The following is an 18,376-nucleotide window of genomic DNA, read 5'->3' on the forward strand; positions in this document are numbered from 1 at the left end:
TATACTCTGTAGTAGATGGAGACTGGCATTTCTCTGGCTAAGATTCTTAGTTATGTGGTACAGGTTGAGTGTCCCTTATCTGAAGTGCTTGGGACTAGAAGAGTTTCAAATTACAGGGTCCCCCCCCCCCCAGATTTTGGAATAAATATATATATATGAGATATCTTGGAGATGTGGCCCAAGTTTAAATATGAAATTCATTTATATTGCTTAGACACCTTATACACAGCCCGAAGGCAGTTTTATACTATATTTGTAGTGTGCTTATGTTTTGACTACAACCTGTCACATGAAGTCAGGTGTGGAATTTTCTACTTGTAGCATTATGATAGTGTTAAAAAGTCTCAGACTTTGGATCATTTCAGATTTTCAGCTTAGAGACATTAAGCCTTTTGTGTGAGTAGGTATGAGTCCTGGAAAAGAAGGTAAATCTGCAAACTCCTTGGGGGCACTGTAATCAACATGTGTGGGTATATAAGTGCAGGGGGATTTGGTGAGCCACAAAGGGAAGGTTTTAATCAGGCAAGAATTTTTTCTTTTAAAAATTTAAATTCATTAATTTTTCATATGCTGTTGTCCATTTCATCCTGAGCCTTTCTTTGGACTTTATCAATTACACAGTGAAGAAAGGGTTTAAAATGCTAGAACCTAATCACATGAATTCACTCTGGGCACTGTGACTCATGATCCTCATCCTATCAACTTAGGTAGTTGAGGCAGGAGGACTGAAAGTTGGAGGTTAGCCTCAGCAACTTAGCAAGATGCTGTGTCAAAATAAAAACACTAAAAGGGCTGGAGGTGTAGCTGAGTGGTAGAGTGTCCTTGGGTTCAATCCCCAGTATTGCAAAAAATCAACCAATCAATCAAAAAATATTGCATGAATTAAATTTTGACTCCTCATTAGCTAACTAAAAGCTATAAACATGGGAAAGCCTCAGTTTTACTACATGAAAAATGAGCATAACGATACATAAAGGAGGCTTTCAAACAATGTTTCATGGATTAGAAAATAAGTATAAAGTCTTTGCCACAGTACCTGACACAGTCAATGTTCAGTAAGTGGTACTTTTGTTTCTGTGATTACTGTCAGTGGTAACAGCAACAGATAAAGTGATGGAGTGCATTCTAAAGGTTCATGTACTAAGGTCACAGGAGAAAATGGAGGGAAGTTTAGTGACCTGCACTGAGCCAGGCTTACCATCTTGGATCTTTAAGGGAAACGAGAGATGCACACAATAGTAATAAATTAGGATGAATATTGGGACAGAGAAATTATCTTTGCTGTTTCTTTTTATTTGTGTTTATTGTGTGGTGGTGGGGTGATTACCAGTTTTATTGGAATGTTTTATAAGCTGCTAGATTTACTTACTGAGAATGAACAGATAAATAGGGATGTTATTCAGCTGTGTATGTCATGGGTTCTTGTCAGTTTTTCTACCAAATCTCAGACATGGTAAATTAATGAGGGATGTTCATTCACTGAGAAGGAGGAGGGGACAAGTCAGATCTGTTGGGTGATTCATCTTACTGGGGGATGGTGAATGAATCAACTCCTGTAGGCAGTAGTTCTGGGGAGGGGGATAAGGCACTAGGTGGAGACTTTCATGGTATCTTGGGAAAGATTTTTGAATAGGGTATGGTAGAGGAGTATGGTTACTTTAACATTTTATGATTTCATGAGTTCTGGAATAGCTCCAAATCTTTTCCAATCCTATTTGTTCAAGGTTGTGCTTTTTAATACTTTGTTTCTTGAAGGCCACCTTTATAGCAAGATGTCTTTAATCTTAAACTTCAATTGCTTCAGAAACATTTTCCTTCCATTTGTTCATAGGGTGATCCCTTCTTATTCACTACTCATAGGTGATATGTCATCTATGCAGGGAGACCTTCTGTGACCCTCCTATCTGCAGTGGTCTCTGGCCCCCACCAGCCACTCCTTCACATTACCTGATTTCACACTGTATAGTAGTGTAGCCTAATTGTTAAGTGCATGGGGTGTGTGGTGAGACTCCCCAAATTCAAGCTCTGTCCTCTTTGATGTATGATATTGCATATATTAATTAGCCTCCCTAGCCTTAGTTTCTTTATTAGTGAAGTGGAACCAATAAAACCTCTTTTCTCTAGGATCGTTGTGATGCTTAATACATGCAAACCATATCATGCCCAGCATATTGTAGGGCCCTAGAGTTCAGCTGTTGCTACTTTACTATTCATTATTCTTTGAGATCACCTTCTTTATTAATTGACTTGTTATAGTTCATCTACCCCAATAGAATGTAAGGGAGAAATATTTTTTCCATAATTTTATTGGTGCATTATAGTTGTACATAATGGTGGGATTTGTAAGGGGAAAACTTTTTATGAAAGCAAAAACAAACTATTGTTCAATGCTGGATTTTTAGGATCTGGAACAAGTCCCATAGTGGGAATTCAATAAATCTTTGCTGAATGAATGAAGTATCAGTACTTAAGATCTTCATTTGTCTGCTTTCAGGTCCAGCAGCAAAATCAACTTTGCTGAGGTACCTGTAGGGCAAATCAAACACAAAATACTTGGTTTCTTGTCTAGACCAAAACTGTTTCTCCATATTATTTCTTTATCCACACAGTCTACTTTTTATTTTTTTAATAACAGGAATTGAACCTGTTATTAAACAGTGAGCCACACCTCTAGTCCCCCTTTTGTATTTTAGAGATAGGGCCTTGATAAGTTGTTGAGGCTGGCTTTGAACTCATGATCCTCTTGCCTCAGCCTCTCCAGCCCCTGGGATTACAGGTGTGTGCCACACACCTGGCCACACTGTACTCTTGCAGACCAAAAAAATCTGAAGAGCTTTGTGATTTCTAGTTTGTAGTATAAAAGGATTTTTTTTTTAAATTACATTATCTTATGATACTGAATTATACTAACTATTGCATTTTTAAAACCTCCTCCACATGGGATATGTGCCCCATAAACCAGTATAACTCAGAAAAGGTGAAGAAGTAATATTGAGAGACAGAAAAGAATTGAAAGGAAATCTCATCACTCCTAAAATCTGAGATGCAAAGAATGCCTCTTTCTGGCTTAAAAGTAACAATAGTCTTGACATCTGTAGTCTGTTTATAGAATCCTAAACTGGCTAATGCTACAGAGTTAGCAACTAATAAATGCAGAGTGTTCAGCAAGGCAGGGAAATACAAAGTGGTGCTAAGTATGAGGTCTATTTTCTTTCCCCCAATACATTGCCTTGCAGCAAGCCTCTATAGGGTGAACTGCAGCAGGCAGCAGGCAGCAGGCGCAGGAGTAACTGCCCTGGCTGCCTCTTTGCTTCTCACCCTGGAAAGGTCAAGGTTGCACCACATGTACCTTTCAGACTGTAGGACAGCTCAGCTAAAGGTCGTCCTTGGAAGGGCCTGCTTCTCCACCTCCTTTCTTTCTTTTTTTTTTCTTTTTTCCTGAAGAATTAATGTCAAAGAAAGTGCCTGACTCTGACTTTATACAGCTGCTTGTCTCCTGATGACTTATATGAATGTTTCAATGCCTGATGTTAACAGCTGTTTTTACCCTCAACAATGCCATGGTCACCTTAAAGAACTGAGTTATCCGAAGTTCTAAAGTCCAGAACTGGGAAGGTCATGCTGACTACATCGATAGTACGTTCTGTTTCTATTTGCCAGCCTACAGACAATAAATATTGTTTAAAAGATTGGTTAGTGCGCTGTAAAATTGATAAGATTCAGGTTGCCAAAGGCATTTCATAGGTATTAATTTATGTTGCTATAGTAACTGGAATGTTGGAATCTCGAGATTAGAGGGCTTTTATATCTTTAACTTTAAATGATAATAATGCAGATTATCACTCCAGACTTGGTCTCTGCTTGTGAGGAAAATATACTTTGTTGTGTATTCTAGGTATGACTAACTGTTCAATCACTATGATTTCAGAATGAAGGTTTATAACATCCAACTTGATTTTCCTATCTATAAGCGTACAAATCTCAGTAGCCACAATGCTCTTAAACTGGACAGTCTTTCCCTAAAGAGAAAGGGGGAGTTTGAAGGGGAAAGTGAGAGAAGTAGAACTTTCATAAGCAACAGTTCTAGAGTACTCCTTTTAAGAACTGATATGAATTTGGGTCACCTTCTCCATCAAAGTGAATTTCTTGCAGGTGCTGAAGCACTTGGCATGTTATTAACCAGCATTTTAAGAAAAGACATGACCCTGGGGCATTTAGTGCATCAGCAATGTCTGAAGTGATAAGGAGGTATAAAGTGATAAGGAGGTATAAAGAAGCCCTACCTTGAGACAGGAAGATGACTAGGAACCCTATGGGCTGGTCAAGGTCACATGTGTTAATTATACAGACCCAGGGCATCTGGAAAACTCAATGCAAATTACCTCGGATTGGCCTGAAACAGAAATGTCTCCCCTCTCTGAACCCAGCTTACCTTATATCCTGATGATTTGATGTGCACGCCGCGTTTGGTCAGAGTAGATTTCATTCGGATGAAAAAGGAACGCTCAAGGGTGTTGTCAGTGGTTAGCAGGCTGGGGCTGGTGGACTCCACTGAGGAATACAAAAATACATACACACGTGATTTAGAGCTCTCCACAGCCCCTCACAGCTACTGCTCAGGTGCAATCCTTGAGTTCACTAAAAATAAATGACTGATGGGTGCTAAGAGTGTAGTAATCAATTTACCTCATTTAGAGAATGTTTACTTTGCGGAAAATAAAAAAGAAAAATTAATGTGTCTAAAGTAGCTTCTCTCCTGTTTCTAGCTAGAGCTTTTTTCAAGTCTTTTAACTTGCAGCAGCTTCTTACGTGGGGTCTAATGGTAAATAATTGTAGCTCACTTTGAGGCTTAGTTGAGTCCTGTGCAGAGAGGACTGTCAGGAAAAAGAAGGGCCCTGTAGATTTATGGGGTCAAGTTTGGAGAGCTGCATCCTGACCAATGTCCTTGCCCTCCTGAGTTGGTTTTCTTTATTGTAGGGACAAGAAGCATGAGGTCTTCTCGACTGACTCCAGACAGAGGGATGAGAATGGGATGTATAAAGGACAGAAATCAAAACTACTCACAATGTCAACTTCCTATTCCTGTCACAATCGCGTCCTGCCCCTGGCCTTCACCCATATTAGGCAGGGGTCTCTTTTTTTCACTCTGCTTCTGTTATAGGAAAATAAGTTTCCTCTCTCAAACAAAATACTTACTCTTTCCTTTCATATGTTTTTAGAGTATGTAGAAAATTGTAGACTTATGAAACTTAAAAGTGGTAGTTTGAAATCTTGCTGATCTAAGAACACCTTCATGCAAACAGACCAGAAGGCAGTCTAAGTCTGTTTTCTTTAAAAACAAGCTTTTAAGGTATTTTATGAATTTAGGTCTTTTCCTGCAAATAAAATAATTTGGGGGGTTTAAAGCCTAAAAAGGTACTTGAATTCTACTCTTCTTAAATATTAAAGTTTTTCTTATTCGAAAGGAAAAAACAACAAAAAATAATTTCAAACAACAAAGAGGGTTTCTTCTGAGTAGCCCTATACTAACTAACATTAATTTTCTCTGGAATGGAGGTAAAGAAATACAGTTAATAAAGAGATTTAAGAAGTAAGCGTATGTGAAAATAGCTATTAAAGTAGATAAAAATAGCAAAACAAGCTTTTAAATTTAGATTATGAAATGCAATTCATATATTTCTAAGAGTAATCTCTATTTGTCATGTTAAACTTGATGCTCAGATGAAAGTAAAATGAGCATTAAAGAATAATCCTCATTCAGAAACCTTGCTATTTGTGGTCTTGGGCTTTCCTTGTATCATTCTTAATAAGATTCTATTTTCCTATATTTGTGGCATTTCTAGTCTGGAGTGATGGGTCTATTGACAAGTATCCCTTTCTTATGTGTCTCAAAATTTTTTTCTTTTTCTTTCTTTCTTTCCTTTTTTTTTTTTTTGTTTTAGAGAGCATGAATCTGATGTCATTTTAAATGTACAGCTTTTTATCACTCGAGGGAAAAGCAGAGCCATGTTATATTTAGTACTTTCATTTCTTCTGATTAAATATGAATTACTATGAAATTTTTCTCATCATCTAACACGCCATAATACGCCAACAGCTTTTTAATACACTATATAAGCACAAACTTCTGCTCTAAGAGTTTAATTTGCCCCTCTAATCCAATCACATCAACCTTATTTCTCTTATCAGAGATTCCCATTTTGAATTAAATGAGCTCATTAGTTTTAATCAAAAGCAGAGAGATCAAAACTTAAACGTAAATGCTTTAGATCAGAACTGTCAGTCAGCCGTGCAGTTCTATTTTACTAAAACACAAGATCAGAGACCCTTAGAACCAATTTTTTCTCGTAAGGGATGCCGAGAGCTTGAAGATGCTATATCCTTTTTTTTTTTTTTCCTCCCAAGGACAGATTATACATTTAAGGTTAGACTTAATTTATAGCAGTTTTTTCATCCTGGTGGAAATGGAAAAGTATGCCAATCTACTGTTGTCCCTTTCACATTTATTGGCACTAGTCCTCAGAGACTTGAACTAACGTGAAGCCATCAGAATCCCCACCACAAACAGCATTCGAAATTCAGTTCTGTTCAGCAAGATCGTGTTTGCAATAGCTGAGGACAAATGAAACTTTCCAGAGAAGTGCAATATGTTTTAGGGCCAGGGTCCTGGAGACCCTGACCTAGTCAGGAAGGAATTGCCTAACTGTAGAAGGGAGGGTAAGTCAGACATCATGAGAAATCACTACTGTTTTCAGAAAAACTGTGTATATGAGAGACCACCACATCGGCGCCTCCAGCTGGGTGAAGATGCAAGCTTTGCATGAGCTGTGGAGCCAAACACTGCCTTATGCCCCAGCGGAGGCGAGAGTACAGCACCCCACCACGCAGTGCCATGGTAATTGCCTAAACATGCAGGGCAGCGTTAATTACACCAGGGACAACCGGTGTGCAGGGAATGCTAAGGTCAGGTTTTACCCCAGTGAAGCGGAGATTTATAATCTAAATAGTCTTCAAACTTTAAGAGCAGTGGGTGGGAGAGTTTTGAGGAGTCCGTGAGAGGGAGACAGGCAAGCTAGAAAGGAGCTTGATTTCTGATGATGATTTTCACTTTAATTCCTCCTGATTTCTAGTTCTGAGGACAGAGGTAGAAGTAACCTGGCATGCTGTTCCTTTCAAAGGGACATGTAATGAACTCATTCACAATGCACACACATCCATGCCATGCTTCCACAGGGGCTGCTAAATGCACTTGGTTTATCCCAACTGTGACCATGGTGTCTCTGAGCATGACAGGCAAGAGCAGATACTTCAGAAAAGATGCTTTCTGTCCGTCTCAGGTGAGAGGTACATTGTAATGAAGGTTCTGTTGGGGGAGAGCCAGGTAGCAGGGCCATGGTGACCACATGAGAGCGAGGTGCTGAATAGAGAGGGGGCATGTGAGGAAGAGATGAAAAGAGGACAGAGTAGTGACAGAAGTCTTCCTGGGACCCATGTTCTTTAGAGACAGTGGCACCAGTTTACATCTGAGAAGCATTTTAGAGTGCTTTCCAGATATGAAATTGTTTTCTGTCAACTTTTAGAGAGTGCCATGAATGCCACATGCTCTGATAAAGAAATTTGGAATGCAGAGAAGTTTTATCTGATGCTCAAGACCCAGGAGACATCTATAGTAAAGCTGGATTAAGTGGTCAAAGCTCAGTCATGCCTAGTTTCAACCTATGAATTGTAAACCAGGAGTGGGAAAACAAAAGACCCATGCAACTAGAAACTAAATAAAGAAATAGAAAGTGCTCTCTTTTGCTGAAATCTCCAGGGCCTCAACTTTTTAATAAATCTAAATCATTTCAGTTCTTGAAATGTCAGTTTTTGTATAGTTTGTAAAATTTATAGAAGAATTTATGACCAAAGGGGTAATAATTTTTATGTTGGCAAATGCCATCAACTGTCATGTGAAATCATTATCTGTGTTACTCTACATCTGTTTGTGAATCTGTAATTGGTGGTGTTGTTGCCATTCTCATTATTAGGTAAGGACAGGCAGTGGTGTAAGAGGTGGAAGGAGGAGGCAGGTCACTGAGAACCACCTAGTTCTTCCTAGGCTGAAACCAGGGCCGGGGCCATTTGAACACTTTCAAGATCTTTCAACATTCTCTTTAGGGTCTCTGCAAGTGCATGAGCCCAAAGCATAAAAAAGATCTTTCTTTTTAGTATACTCCAAATGTTTTCAGTGCAATTCTAGAATCAGAACCCTCAAACTATCACCAAATCCTGATGTGTATAGGAGAGAAAAAAAAGAAAAATTAAGGTTTTTTTTTTTTTTTGGTAGTATTGGGGATTGAACCCAGAGGCATTCTAACACTGAGCTACATCCCCACATCTCATATTGTCTCATATCCTTTCTATTTTTTATTTTGAGATAGGGGTTCGCTAAATTGCCCAGGTTAGCTTTGAACTTGTGATTCTCTTGCATCAGCCTTGAGTTGCAGGGATTATAGGCATACACCACCACACCCCACAGGAAGAAAAAAATTAAGTTTTAATAAGTCTTCCTCCTTGATGGTGAGTAAAATATTTTCTTTTTAAAGGAGAAATGGAGTTGGGATAAGTCCTTAAGATATAAAGTTAAATATAGTCATCCCTAAGTATTCATAAGGGATTGGTTAAATATAGTCATCCCTAAGTATTCATAAGGGAACCCCCACAGATACCCAAATCCTTAGATGCTCAAGTTCCTTACAGAAAATGGTGCAGTATTTGCATATAATCTATGTGTGTTCTCCTGTATACTTTAAATCATCTCTGAATTACTTACAGTACTAGTAAATGTAAGCACTACATAAATAGTTTATCAACTGTATTGTTTAGGGAATAATGACAAGGAAAAAGTCTGCACATGTTCATACAGACTCAATTTCTTTTTAATATTTTTGATCAGCAGTTGGTTGAATCTGCAGATGCAGAACCCATGCATATGAAGGGTCGACAGTATATTCTTGTTCCCACTTCATTGTCTAAACAAATCTTTTCAAATCTTTTTGAGATGTTCTGCGCATACAGGACAATCCAAAGTGCAAATACCTAAATTGACTTTCATGCGACAAAGGTGATATAGTTTCATTTTGCAATTATTTTGATAAAGCCAAGTTGTTTCACTGGCAAATGTAGTTAGGTTTGTTAGAAGCTGATGCATTTTAGGAATTTAAAATGAATATGTGTCCACTGAAATTTGATGAAGTTTTTTTTTTTTCCTACACAAGTTTTCCTTTTAGTTGAGGGAACTGCACTTCCACAGTCACTTTGAGTTGGAGTTGCTCATATGACTCGCTTCAGCCAATGAAATAGGAGCAAAAGTCACACATCATTTCCAGGTGGAATTTTCAAGAGTCAGTCATGATGTGTCACTTTCTTTCTCCTTCTGCCACATGACTTAACATTTTAGGTTGTGGCTGTTCCACCAGCCTGAGTCTGAGAAGACATTGAAGAGCCAAATGCCTTGCCAACACTCAAAGAAATAAATCTTTGTTATAATTTTGGGATTTTTTTTTTTTTTTTTACTGCTCCATAAATAGCCCATACTGACTAATACATATACTGAATATTTATTAAAATATTTAAAAAGTCAGTATGTGGCCTGAGATTTTACATACAATCAATGACAGAGGATGAATATGAAAAACGTTTATCTGACTCCAAAGAATGTTGACAATATACTGCTCTTACAGTTATTTTTTGCTTCTTTCATCTTCATTTAATCTCATGCTAGATATGTGAGTGAAGTGGGACTGATACAAGTCTATGATCCCCTGTATCACCTAGCATGGTTCACTGTATGAATATATTACATATACACTCATATACTTCCTAAGCAATATAGTAACAACTATATATGTAAATATCTTAAACATACACACACATAAAATCTTTGAGTATATATTATATATCCATTTATATGGCTGGGGATATAATTCAATATATGTTCAATAATATTCACTGAACATTCATTATTATAAGTTCTGACAGACCAAACATGGTAAAAATAAGTCCTTTCTCACACAAACTGTCCTAGTGGCCTTTATGTTTATCCAGCAAGATATCTGGTTTTAAAAATGCCACAAGTGCTTCAAAAGTCCTAATTCCAAAAAGTGAAACTATTTCCTCTCTTCTCAAGTGAGTGTGAGGTAGACATGGGGACTTCCTCCAAACAAATAGCAAATGGTGGAATTGACAGTGATATCCAGCCTAGTCCTTCGTTCCCTCCTTGTACTCTCTGGGGTCGTTCATTCTGAGGAAGCCAGCTGCCATGTTGTGAAGATACTCAAGCAGTTCTATGGAAAGACCAGTGTATCAAGGAACTGAAGCTTCCTGCTAACAGTCATATCAGTGAATTTAGAAGAGAACCATTCAGCCCCAGTTAAGCCCTTTGATGACTGTGACCTGGCTGCCATCTTGATTGCTACCCTACAACAGACCCTGAGTCAAAACTAGCCAGAGAAGCTATTCCTTGCTTTCTGACCTACAGAAACTATGTCAGATAACTTTGTTCAAGTTATTAATATTTGGGGTAGTTTATTATACAACAGTAGATGATTAACATAACAACCACCTATAACTTCTTGCTGGAAAAATCATAGCCTTATTTTGATTGACAACCATGTAAATAGGTAAAGTTTGTGAGCTTGACCTAGTGGGTCAATATATGGCAAATTCACATGTGTAGGGAAAATCAATGACAGTACTGATTTTTATAAGCAGGGTCTATATTTCTAAGTCCTCTATTTTTTCAATAGGTTGTTTGCAAAAGGTGCAATCCACAATGTCGCCTACAAGACTGTGAGATAGAAAAGGCAGGGATGATGACCTGTCTTTGTTGGAGCTCTTTCTTGCTCCTCCCTATACTCCCTCATCCTTCCCAAGTGTTTAGGACTGTGTCTTACGTAATCACATTCAGTTACACATGTTGAAATAAAGTAGAATTCAGATACCTTCTTTTACCACAGATTATCCATTGTACCCCTGTCAGTCTCTCAAGTAAACATTATCCCAGGAGTTTTTTTTCCTTTTTTTCTTTTTTGAAGATAGGGGATGACTGTGTCCTCTTCTTGTATTTACCTTGAAGATAGTGTCTTCTGCAAAGTGTGCTGAGAGACATGGGCCAGTGGGTGTGGTAGTTCAAAGAGGATTGGCCCCATCTCCCCCTGAACTAGAGAATGCTTTGCTCTCTGTCTTTGGAGAGTTGGTTTTCATCCCACCAGCCTGTCTTCTAACATGTCAGGGTAACTCTGAAGCAGGTAATGGCCCTTAGGATACTAGATTGGGATCCGTGGCCACTGTTGGCATGGCAGTGCCTTCCATTTTCTGTGGTCACAAGTTGTGCCATCCTTTACACCCAATGCAGTTGCAACCGTCCTGCTCTGCTCAGCAGTCAGACTCCCTTGACTTCAAGCTCACTCTGGGGTGGGACAAAAAAGCCCGATTTATTTACATCTCATTAGAGCTGATTCCTGTTCCCACCCAGTCATGAATCTTCAGCTTTGTTTAGAAACTTGTGAATCATTAACTGAAATTCAAGAGCATAGCTGTGAAAATAATTGTGGTTCAATAATGATGCAATAAACTTCTTTTAAAGTACCATTAGAAATAATGTGTCAAAAAGAAAAGGAAAAATAATAATAGTTTGCCACTCATGCCACTTGTCAGAATAAACTCCCTGGCCTTGTGTGGCCTGCCTCTGATGAGAATCATAATGCATAAGGTTGCCTTTCAGGTTTCCTGTGCCTGGCAGGGGTTACTACTTGGTGAGGCTGTCCCCTGAGGGAGAGGAGAGCATTCAGTGGCTGCCTGCTGCTCCGCAGTTGGTGTTTGGATGATACCACTCTGGGGAAATATACACAGTGTCAGAGTCAAGCTGCTACCAGTGGGTGTTTCTATACACAACTACTAAGCAACAAGAAAGTTCAAGGGGAAAAACCTGAATATTGTAAAGATCGCCTTTGAGAGTACATGATATCCAGTATGACCCATTCTGCAGCAGGCTGTGAACTCCCAAGGATGTGCCATATGAATACTGCAAGCAAATATTTTAAATCTTATTGGAAACTCCCTATAAATGTTGCCACTTGAGGGATCTATTCTGGAAGAAAAATATAGTATGTCCTCCCGGGATGCAGCGTGGATTCCATTACGAATATTGCGTACAGGATCGAGTGTGGCAATGCTTTTATCACGACTATAAAGTGGTTACGAGCCAATTCTTCATATAAAACATACTCAATAACATTGAGGTTTTCTTCCCCTTTTCTGTTTCCTTCTTTTATTTCCTTCCTTCCTTTACTTTTTCTTTCATTTTTTTATGACAAACATGATGTCAGACAAAGGGCATTCGAACTTAGTCTTTGTAGTACAGTACAAAAATAATACATAAACACCTTTGTGAAGGCAGCTCAAAACCCCATGTTTTCTATTAAAAAGTCATGTTCAATCTTCACTGTTGATAGAACTGAATAGCTAACACAGAGAACATTGTATATCAGAAAGGTCAATAGTTATTATGAGCTACAAATATATTTTTTTCCATCCTTCAGGCTGTTTAGCGCATATCACAGCATGAGCAGCTGTCTCCTTTAATGCTTTTAAAATTAGAATCCCAAAGAAGAAGAAAAAATTATGGTTGCAATGATTGCTCTTTGCTTTTGTAAGTTTACTTTAATATACTATTTTATATACATGAATCTTCCATGCAACCTATCCATGGGGCAGTAACTGGTCGCCAGTATCCAGTTGAACTGCCATGTTTGTTTTCTTAGCATTCTGGACAGATCTCCATGTCGGGCACAGATGTTGTCCCCATACTATATTTAAAAACCGAGTTATATAGTGGAATCTGGTTACAGAGGCAGTTGCAAATGCACACATATGCATTCTGCCTTTTCCTTGCTTTAAAGCTCTATTAGGAATGAGAACAATACCATGTGATGAGAAACAGCTATACAGCACTGGGTGAAAAATCAGGCAGTGAATCAAACCACTGTTAAGTATGGTATTGCTTTCCATGTGCAGGCATGTGAACTGAGAGTGCACTTTTTGATTTTTTTAACGGTTGGTCTTCTGCCTGTCCCTAGAACTTCTTGTCATTACTCAGCCCATGGCCATAAAAGACAGTGTTGGCATTTTAAACATATGTAAGCACACATCGAATGCTTTATTATAGCTTACTTATTCTTTGTTCAGCTATTTAAATTAAATACTTAGTGAGTATATTGGTGAGAACCATTCGTGCTTACAAAAATTTCAGGGAGGGACTAAAGAAGAGCAATGTAGAGTAAGGGATGAGAGAGTAATGGGGGGGGGGCACATTTTGGGTGGGTGGTCCCAGGGGCTTCTCTAATAAGACGGCATCTCAGAGGAAACAAGTCATGTGTGTATGTGGGTGAAGGTGTCATACACATCACTGTGCTTATGGTTCACATTGTAATTTTATGATTCCTGCTTGGTAAAGGAATTTACAGAAAACCATGATGTGGATAGATATGACCTGTGACACAATGAAATTCTAGACATCCTACTTTTTGAACTTTTGTTCAAAGTTAAATTATTTGTTTTCAGTAGGTGACTTAACACGTAGGAAACCAACGTAAGGGTTGATGGACATGATCATGCAGCCTGCTCAGTGCCTCCTACACATACCACTGGTTTTTGCAATTCTTTGAGGATCTCTAGAGAAAGAAGCTTCCATAGAAAAGTGAGATAAGAACTGAAGAAAAAAATGGTGTATTTTGGTGGTGAAAATGAAGGGACCCAAGTTTACTTACTGAATGAGAGGTCAGAGCTTGTCCGTGCTGGATGTGCTGACTGAAGAATTTAAACCTAAGGGATATTTAATCGGTAACAGAAAGAGAACTGAGCCTCTGAAATGAGGGAAAGAAAAAAATGGGAGGATGAGAGAAAGAAAAAAAGGGAGGATGAGAGAAAGAGAGGGGTAGGAGGGAGAGAGGCAGGAGTGTGATGGGGATGGTGTTCAACAACTTACTCTCAATGAAGGAAAGGTTGTTTGCTGAAATAAGGAAGTGGGAGAAGGAGGTTTGGGGAGAGGGGAAAAAAAAAAAGCTCTGAAACAGCCTACTTGGGAAACAGATAAAGTCAATGGAAAACAAGTACTAAGATGGTATAGTAGCTTTAAGTCACATAGCTTAAATTTGAGAGTATTAACTTTCAGGTGTTCCATAATAATAATGGTTTTTATGGTTTTTAGAGGACGGGCTCAAGCAGTGAATTTATTCTGGAGATGGCAGCTGGCACAGCTGGAATGAAAGAAAATCAAGGGAGTGAGAGACTCCAAAGGGTTGGAGGGGTGAGCTGGGGACTAGAAAAGATGGTAGGACTGCTGAGTGGTGACATGGGAGAGGTAGTCAAGAGGGACTTATTCAGACTGGTTCCCGAGAATGTTTGTCACTGCTTTTTAAAAAGTTTACATTTATAATATAAATAAACACACACACAAACACATACATAGTATGTTCATAGAAAAATTTGAATTGTGAAGTATAAGAAAATGAAAATATCCCTCATAATTTTAACATCCACCATAGCCACTATTGACACTATTTTATTTTCTTGAAACCTTATTTGCCAATTGTTTATATATTTATTTCAAAATTAGGATCTTACCTGTATCTGCCATGATTTTTAATTATAAAAAGGTCATAGCTCATTCTGTGGTGCAATAGTTATATTTTTTTAGACATTGTCAAGGGAATAAATGGATATTGGGACTCTTGGGCACTTGGTTGCAAACCAGTATTTGAAAGAAAAATTTTAAAGAACATTAAAGTATCTTCATTTGTCCATGTCATTACATTACTTTCAAATACACTATTTTGAGTGGCTCTATAACATTCCATTGCATGGTGAAGAATTTCTTTGAAATTAATCTTATTTCAGCTTTGTTGTCATTTCTTAGGATGGGTTTCTTGAAACAGTATGTCTAGGTCAAAAGGCATGAACTTTTAAAAATCTCTTAGTACATGGAGACAAATTGATTTCCATAGAAGTTGTACTGTATCACTTTGCATATATATTAAAGATATTAACTTTGGCATATTTCTTGTAAAATCACTATTTATTTGCCTTTTACTTCTGCTAATGATGCTTATAGATACTCATATGTTTTACATTTTTATATAAAGAAGTCTATGTATTTTTCCCTTTGAAATTTTTATTTTTTACAAAATGGATATTTGGGATCTTGAAAATGAAGCCTGGTTAAAATCCTGGTCTGATCATGCCAATGGATGGCTAAAGGTAAGCTGAAGAATGATTTCTTGGAATTTTGGCAGCTGAAGAACGGTATGTTGAATAGTTGCCACCAGGGAAACCCTTATTCTGGCATCTATTGGGAGCCAATACCCTTGAGAAAAGTCAGTAAGTGAGTGGGTGTTGACTGACATTGAGGATGGGGAAAGAATACTTTTTTTTTTAAAGAGAAAGTTTTTAAATGATCTTAGGGAAATGGTATGGAAATGGAGGAATTATGTGGCCACTTCTTTTTATGCACAGGACTGACTCTGAACTGAGTGGGTATATACTGGAGAATGTTTTTTGAGAGCAATGACCTTGAAGGGAGAAAGGTTTCAATGAGGGTAAAGAGGAGGAGTGGGGCTTGTAGGAGGAATGCTGGCTCCAAGAATTTGTTCCTAATTAGCATTGCTACATAAAATACACGACAGTCCATTAATTTGAATTTCAGATAAACAATGAATGATTTTTTAGTAGGCTTCAAATATTGCATATAAAATTTCATATTTCACATTTACCTGGGAATCTTGTATTTTTAGTCAGTAAATCTGGCATCATTTTCCAGAGGCACAGAGGAAGGGTTTTGCATAATAGCAGTGAAATAGGGTCAACTGGGGTGATGGTGGAGGAGTCTAGAAGACTGCCTGAGACACCTGGGATGCACTGGTATGATGGAGAGCATGCTGCATGACCACAACCTTCTCACTGTAATGTGTTAGAGAAGTAAGAAGTAATTGAGAATTCGAGTGAAATTTATTATAATGCTATGCCTTTTCCATATTTGTCCTTGTAGGGACGGGGTTTGTCACGATGGCCAATTTTATTCTTCTGTTGTGTGAGTATGTATGTTCTGTAGATAGTGCTAAGCAGGGGTTGGCAGGTCTCCACGAATCTCCTGAATCAGTATCTTCTGCTAATTTATTTGTTTTTTCACACAGGAAGAATTTGACCGAGTAGCTAGAATACGTTGGTTTGATTATGGCTGTATTCCAGCACATCTTGAAATGCTTATTTTTCACATGTTTTTAGTTAGAAGTACTGTATTAAATCCATCGTCAATAAAGACTTGAAGGTTATTTATTGGAGAATATTCTTAGTAACATTATTTATACTTTGTAATTATTTAGAGAAGCCAGAGATAACCTGATAATTATCTATATCTATTATTTTGCCAATGAATATCTATTTTTGACATCTTTGATTAAACAAACTTTCCTCTGTCTCCTGATCTCAACAAATTTCAATGACCACTGTTCCATCTTTTTTATCTTTTTTTTTTTGTGGTAATAGGGATGGGACCCAGGGCCTCATACATGCCAAGCAAACGCTGGGGTTACATCCTCAGCCCTCACTGTTCCACCTTAACATCTACACAGTCTTCTATCCGCAAGAAGTAGCTCTGCTTAACTGTGAGGACGACAGGGTTTCATCATTGTGATCTGCATCAGCTAATGTATGTGTAGGTAGCATTTCCATATCTGAACTCAATGTTAGGTCATTTGTATATTTTTCTTCAAGGCTATGCATAGTCTTCCCAAGTGGTGGGGATAAAAAAGCAGTCATTTTTTTTAACAAGCCCATTTACATATCTATGCTATTCATCTTGCCATAGAATTACCCTCTCTTCTTCAATTAAAAAAAAGGATAAAGGCTATTGCCTTTGGAGATAGGGAAAATGGGGGTAAAAGTGGCCAAAAAAAATTTGTTGATATCAATTACTACCTTTTTACCCTACTTCAGGAGGCAGAGTGATCCCTCCAAATATATTTTCTGATGACATGATTGATATTTTTCACCGACACTTCAATATTATATTGGATGGCTCCTGGGTCTAAATTGTATTTGCTACAAGGCCAAATAAGTATTTTTGAAACAGGTACCATGTGGCTCTTCATTGCCAGGGAGCTGAGTGCTCCCCAGCATTTGTCATAATTGTTGTGCGCTTAATCCCCTCAACTGCAGGGGCTCCAGGTATTTGTGGTTGCCTTTGCTCTGGATTTTTGATTATTTGACCTTACTTGAGAATGAATCCATCTGTAACAGTAGGCTGTCCTTGGCCCATTTCTCCATGTTATTATTACATTTATCCCTAATAAGCTCTATTTGCATGTCATTAGTAAAGTTCTTAGAATTTTTCTATAGCTTGAGAAGCTGCAGTTTAGAAACGACATAAAAGTTTGGGCCATATATGTGGAGAAAGTGACCCTGTCTTCATGCTTATCTGCATGTTTTACTCAAAGCTATGATCTGTATTCTCGAGTTTCTTACTTAATCATTTCAGTTATAAGCAAGCCAAATAAACTTAAAGAAGTTTCCCTGAAACAGTGAGTAATTTACATATCAAACACTTGAAACTGAGTGTATCCTGTAGAGAGACTTTAAACTATTTTTTAATTTATTGAAATTCTTAAATTTATAATATTCATTATAATACCTATGCAATAATGATTATTAATATTAATTATTTACATGGGAGATAATATTACTTTTTGTTCTCTTCTGGTATTACATATGATTATTTTGGGGTTAAAATCATGCATGCTAAATTCATTTTATATTATTTAAGAACATCTAGTATACTTGACAAAGTAGCTCATATCTAAAGCTCAAGTTAACATATATAAATATGTTGATAATAAAGACCTAGTCTATATTCTGAAAGCTATGTCTTGTCCTTCAAAGTTTTTTGTTGCTGCTGTTGATACTAATAACCAATATCTACAATCCTTCCTATGAAAGTAGAAATCCTCTCCCCAACCAGGTAAAATAGCAGTGTGTGTGTAAGTAATTTGGGGGAGGACAGAGGAGGTTTTACAGGGGAGAAAAGGGCAAAGAAGAAATTACCTTTCCATCAGAAGAATTTGTTTACTTTAAAAAGAATATTCTCTCCTAGCCTAACATTTTAGATGCCCATCAGTCCAAAAACGTAAATAATTATTTTGATAATTATTTTCACTCTCTTTTTGACTTGTTGGGGAAGAAAGAAAGCATTTCAATACATGCAGAACATGCAATCTTGGTAAGGTGATATTCTCAGGATTTTCCATATTTATATATTTTTTTCCCTCCATTGTATTTTCACTAC

General features: G+C 37.7%; 1 protein-coding gene across 1 annotated transcript in view; it reads right to left on the reverse strand.

The window, feature by feature from the left end:
• The window catches only part of NPAS3 (neuronal PAS domain protein 3), an 846,643-nt gene that overhangs the window by 61,303 nt on the left and 766,964 nt on the right, over positions 1-18,376 (reverse strand). The window contains 1 exon segment of the mRNA XM_079127214.1: positions 4,433-4,551. Coding sequence (XP_078983340.1) covers positions 4,433-4,551 — 119 coding nt within the window.

This window comes from Sciurus vulgaris (assembly GCF_902686455.1).
Source record: "Sciurus vulgaris genome assembly, chromosome: 2".
Lineage (NCBI taxonomy): Eukaryota > Metazoa > Chordata > Mammalia > Rodentia > Sciuridae > Sciurus > Sciurus vulgaris.